The sequence below is a fragment of the Parasteatoda tepidariorum genome, chromosome 2 (genome assembly GCF_043381705.1).
Source record: "Parasteatoda tepidariorum isolate YZ-2023 chromosome 2, CAS_Ptep_4.0, whole genome shotgun sequence".
Lineage (NCBI taxonomy): Eukaryota > Metazoa > Arthropoda > Arachnida > Araneae > Theridiidae > Parasteatoda > Parasteatoda tepidariorum.
The window spans coordinates 18,805,197-18,811,196 of record NC_092205.1 but is presented as its reverse complement, the minus strand read 5'-3'; the positions used below and the strand labels follow the sequence as shown (position 1 = coordinate 18,811,196).

Below are 6,000 nucleotides of genomic sequence, written 5' to 3'. Positions count from 1 at the left end.
TTGCCATCAGGGGTGTACATGTAGATTTATTAAATACACCTTGTGCGCCACCTAGGAACCAAATCTAGAACCCGACACTCGAAATTTTTGCTCTGTTACAATCGTACCCTGTTACAATTGACCCCACTCTCCCCTACTGTTACGGACTGGTTCCTTTCTGTCCTGCCAGTATAGTTTTCGAGACTGGCTGTCATTCGCGAGGTCTTTACGCGATGATTCTGGAATCCTAAACGTTCTGTCGTCTTTGAGACTATTCGAGAATTTTGGAGATACTGTGAAAAATTATATAAAAGGGGGAACGGAGTACAGTGGAGTTAGTTAGTCAGACTAAAAGTTATCTCTGCCCGGAGCTTGTCGCTAAATCTGTTTTGATTTATCTCAACAAAAGGTTCATTCAATCGCAGAACACATCGTCGCCACTATTTCGACTAGTGAAGAAATCAGTAACAATACCATTGGAGATACTGTGCTCGTTGAAGTTATTCATTCCAGCTCGAAACTTTGAGATCGTAGCATAGCGGATATTTCTGTGCCAATATATATATATTTGCTGTTCTTGGATCTTTAGGATGTCAAAACGCAAGAATTGAACTATTTTTAATTATTTTGAGAAAAAATCACGACCGGAAATTAGTGAGGTGACAGCATCCAGTACCAATTTATTTATTTCTGTTGTACAGAAATGTGATACTTCCGTTGAAGAAAACGTTTCTAGCATAACAAAATCTGATGAATGTGAAAGTGGCCTTCAAAGTGTTACTTCCCACCAATATGACATTGAACTTTTTTTAGAAGATATTACATTATGTTCTTAAACTTAAAAAATCAAATCAAAATTTAACTAAACAATGTTGTCTAAATAAAAAGTCAAAATTGTCTAGCTGTCTAAATTAGGGAAATAATAGTGCTTTATTACAGACTCGAATTTCTTCTAGTAGTTTCAGAAAATTATGAACACCCCCCTTGAAAAAATTCTGCGTACGCCGCTGCTGAACTATATCACTTGAGTGTCATAAATCAATCAACTGTAGTGATTTTATTTCAAATTGGATGATTCGTATTACCATCCAAAGAAACGTATTCCTATTGGTTGCTATCTGTAACAGATTGATAATTGATGGATAGCCGGTGGACAGGAAAGCAAAGTGACGTCAGTTTAGACATCTCTATATTTAAAAATGGGTCTTTACGAAAATGGACATAGACTTAAATATTATTTTCGAGCTGTGTCCATTTTTTTAAATACGCTTATTTAAAGAGCCGTGGTGGCTCTCCAAGCAAGCGTAATTAATCCAATGAGGTTATCCGGGTTCCAATCCCAGCGACAGCTGGTCAATACGAATTCCACACCTGGCTCACACTGACCACAGTGCTGATGTAAAATATCCTCAGTGGTCGCCGGATCATGGGCTAGAGTCCCCTTCCCATAAACCTGGAAGGTTTTCGTGGTTTTCCTCTATGTAACGCAAGTGAGGGTTAGTTCCATCAAAAAGTTCACAGCGAAGACAATTTTCTTTTAATACTTGATCCAGGAGTTCCCTTGTCTTCTGTATTGGGTTCAAATTAACAAGGCCTTCGGCATTGAGCACTGATAGTCATAAGCTCAAAAAAAAGAAGAAATTATTGGGTCGATATCGTTCAATGACTGTTATAAAATAAAATAAAAAACGAGATATATCCAAAATAAAAAGCTTACCGATGATACATTGTTTAAATTCAATGCAAAGCTACAAAACTTATCGACTTTAACTTTTAATCATGTTAAAAAAAATGCATAGTCACAACTTTACTGACTTACATAATTGGACACCTGCAAGTGACATTATCGTAGGCACATCGTGTCAATTGTCGATTAAGAAACCAATTAGGTTTGACACACATGCTGACGTCGCTTGCAGATATCCAATTAAATCTGATTTAAATCTCGTGGTTAGGCATTATCACTTCTCTTATTCTTTAGTTGCAAGTTCCCCAATTTTATATCCCACTTAATCCAAAAACATAGATTTTTTTACCCCTTTTTATCTTGATTATTTTTAAGATAATTTTTTGAATGGTGATAAGAAAATTGTAGACTATGACAAAAAATACCGTTATAAGGTTTTCCGTGAAGTACGCCTTTAATCCATATATTTTAGAATCCTTGTAAAATGCTGCGTAAATATATATTAATGATAGGGGGAATAAAAGTCATCAGAGTCTAACGATTTGTTGATGTTGTACAGTGCGCAAAATAAAAATCGGACCACTCTGAATTACTTTTGATCTAATGATCGTATCTTCAAGTTTTAAGACTCAATCTTAATAGCTCGATGGGGTTACTTCAAAGATACTAATAAATAAGTGCAGACGATATTTTAAATTATGAAATCAAACACCAAAAAAAAAACATAATTCCTCAGAAAAAAACACGCCTTTTTTTCGACGGATTCGGATTTCCTAAACCCCAAAATATAGGGGGTAGCCGCCATCTGGGAAATCTGGTCCCGATAGTTTGGTCTTGGAGAGGTTCAAAGTTTGAACCCCTTAACGTTAATTTCACTTTTTGCGTTTCTCACCGTGTCTTGAGAACTTTTAAAGCGAAGAAAATTTGAATTGTGAGGTTATACAATTTTTTTGCATTAATTTTAAGAATGTAATTTTACATGGCAAAATCGGAGAGGGGGGGGGGGTAGTTCCTGAGAAATCAAATTCAAAATTTGATGATTTTGATTGAAATTGATTGATTTTTTTGGACTGATTTTCAATGATTTTTTTTCAAATTCAATATCGTCTGCACTTCTTAATTAGCATATTTGGGATCACATCCTCGAGCCATCGAGTCTTAGAAGGTGAAGATCCGATCATTAGATCAGAAGTCATTCACAGTGGTCCGCTTTTTCTTTCTTTTTTTTTTCTTTTTTTTTTGGAGCACTGTACATTTGGTATTGCACTCTCAAGATTTTTAAGGTATTTATTAAGTTTGGGGGTACTTTTTATTAATCCTTGTGTTTATTTTCATTTATTAACAACATATATCATGAACTTTCAATATTTTTATCGACACGATAAAAACGATAGTTTAAGAAGCATATTCACGACACATCGCGAAAACCGAGTCTTTAGATAATTTTCGAGAAGGTTATCACCATCACTGTAGGTAACAATAAAAATCGAATGTAATAAAAAAACGGGTATTATCAATAAATAAAATTTTTTCGAATGTAGTTATCACGCGAATGATATTGCTAGAATTATAATAGCGAGTATAATTATTATAACGACAACTGTTGACAATCTCTCCTGGGTAGAAAAAATATTGACTAATTTAAAAATTATAAGGAATAGTTTAAAAAAATATCGCGGTGTATCACGTAGTATTGATTTATTTAATTTTCGATATTGCATAGCACCATTATTCTACCTCACATTATCCATTCCTGAGTTTATAAGATAACCAATAAAATAATAAATAAACAGAAATATGTAAAAACTCACTGGCTCATTTGGTATGATGTTTTTGTTGGGCTTCGTATAAATATGGCTGGATATTTCCGGTGTCTGTGCAGCTAGCATAGTCCGGCAAAAATCCTGAAGTCCGGACACAACGGCACTCTTTGATGCTCTTCGTTCACTATAACCGCAGCTGTAGCGGCGGAATCTGGGGTCGCCGAAATAGACCGGCGTGTACCGCAACTGAGGGGTGCAGTGAAATGTCTTGTTTGCGTGAGGATGCGGGGGAGGTCTCAGGGGTGAAGGGGGTACAGTGAAGGTCGACTGAGGGGGGAGAGTTGTTCTCTCCCACCGAGTTTCATTGGCTGAAAGTAAAGGGAATGATCATCAAATATTATGAAACTATGAAAGATTAAAATATGTCAGTTCTTCTTTCATAATTTTTTAAAAAATAATTTCTGATTTTTGAAGACATTCGATATTTCTGAAAGCAAGAATGAAAAATAATTTATAAGGAAAGAATATTATTCCCTCTCAACCGAAGTCAGTCGTCAAAGGGTTGTAAATAGAGGGAGGAATTCAATCCATGCATTTAAACATAATTACTAGATTTCCACAAATAAACTGTTGTTACTATTTCGACAGTATCTTATTAAACATGTAAAATTAATAATCCTCACCAAAAAAAAGTAAGAAAAATATAATATCAATTTTGCAAAATTTTAACGGATTTCCTCTCATGAAATTGCAATTAGCATTTTTCGAAACAGAACAACCAGCTCTTACAGCTCTAAGCCGGTGAACTTAATATAGCTCTCACCACCAGCGCTCAAAATCCGGTGAACTTAATACAGCTCACCCGGTCTTTCTCAAAACGGCAATGATTCAACTAGTGATATCACTTCATTAAATTCTATCCCAGATAAAATTCTGGTGGGGGAGTAATGTAGAGTAACTATCACTACAATAATACGATTCCAATTCATTAGTATATAAGATGTGTTAACTCGATTCTATCTTTTGAAAGATTAGGGGTTGGCATCGTCAGAATTCTAGTCCCTACAGCAGTATGCGGCACTATAGTATCGTTTATGTTTAAACTTTCTACGGCCATTTTAAAAAGGATCAAAAATAAATCTAAATTACTTCCTAAAAAAGATTTTATTCCTACAAAAATATTGTGAATAAATACTTAACGTATAACTAACTATCCAAGACTTCTTAAACTATCACCTAAGACTGCTAACAAAGCGAATCTAAATAACGAATAACTAGTTATTGAAATTTATATTTAAATTTAATTATTTAAGACAACCTAACAAAATGTAACTTACAAATGTACTTTTCGTATAACTAATCATTTAACGCTACTTAAATCATTACTTAAGACAACTAAACAAAATGAATTTGTTGCCAATTTAGCTCGATGAGAACACTTATAAGATAAATAAATATGTAGATTATGAAGAATTTGAGAACAGAGAAACATTCAGCAGTAAATTACTTATCCAAAAATACCTATTACATACTTTTATTGCATTTTGAAATAACAACTTAGTTAATATTATGTTGTTGTTCTTCACTGAATAAAGTGGTACGACGATATGTTTTGTTCGTTTCGTACTACTATTACTATTACTGCATCAACTATTACTTCATTGAAATATCTGCTTCACGATATCGATAAATTCATGACTGTATCATACAGCATGTACTTACAAGTATTGTTCGCAGATGAAGTATCGTGTGTCTTCCTGTCTAGAGTTGGAGTATGATAGAGACTGAAAAGTGTTCCACCGGAACACTCGTGGCACACCACTGACCTAGTAGGGGAATAACTGAACTTCTTCAATGAATCTCCTTTCACTGGGGTATCAGGTCCTTGGGAGCCATTAACTGCAGAATCTAAAAAGAATACACGCGTTTAATTACATAATGGTAAATATTAAATTAAAACGGTTGAATAAGGTTATACATATTAATAAAATAAAAGCTCTGCGCAACCTCCCTGAGAAAATTTCCCTTAATTGTTGTAACACCTTTTCAGTGGCGATACATTTTTCTACACTTCAAAAATAATAAAAAATATATTAATAAAATAATTTTACTATTCTTTAGCATTGTATGTATGGACTTTTAAGTAAGTTCCAATCTTAGGGTGGTTTTTTAAGGGTTAAATATTTCCACGCATTACCTTATATTCAGACGATTAAACACCAATGTAAATCAAAAGTAGTTTGGAATGAATGGTACGAATTTTTTTACTTGTTTTCATTAATAATTAGAATGTTTGTTTAATCAAAAGCAGGTCCAGATAGTGGAAATTAGATCAGAAAAGCAACATAAGGTAATTTTTTGTTAAAAAAAATGAAAAAAATTGCGATTTGTAGTGTAATTAAAAAAAAGGTTCATTTAAATTTTTTTTCTTATTTTGGATAGTTCAAATTTTAAGCAATTTTGATGATTAATTGTCAAGCATCGGGTAAAAATTACAGTAACGACCAGATAAAATGTAATTGAAATTCCCAATTAAATAATTTAATTCAAATTACTGCTAAAAACTACAAA

The 6,000-nt window shown here is 33.5% G+C and overlaps 1 protein-coding gene across 1 annotated transcript in view; it reads right to left on the bottom strand.

The window, feature by feature from the left end:
* LOC107448359 (heat shock 70 kDa protein 12A) overlaps positions 1-6,000 on the bottom strand; it is a 59,073-nt gene that overhangs the window by 27,004 nt on the left and 26,069 nt on the right. The window contains exons 2-3 of the mRNA XM_016063523.4: positions 5,152-5,337; positions 3,478-3,797 (exon numbers count right to left, since the gene is read on the bottom strand). Of these exons, the coding sequence (XP_015919009.2) occupies positions 3,478-3,797; positions 5,152-5,337 (506 nt within the window). The remainder of the gene's footprint in view (positions 1-3,477; positions 3,798-5,151; positions 5,338-6,000) is intronic.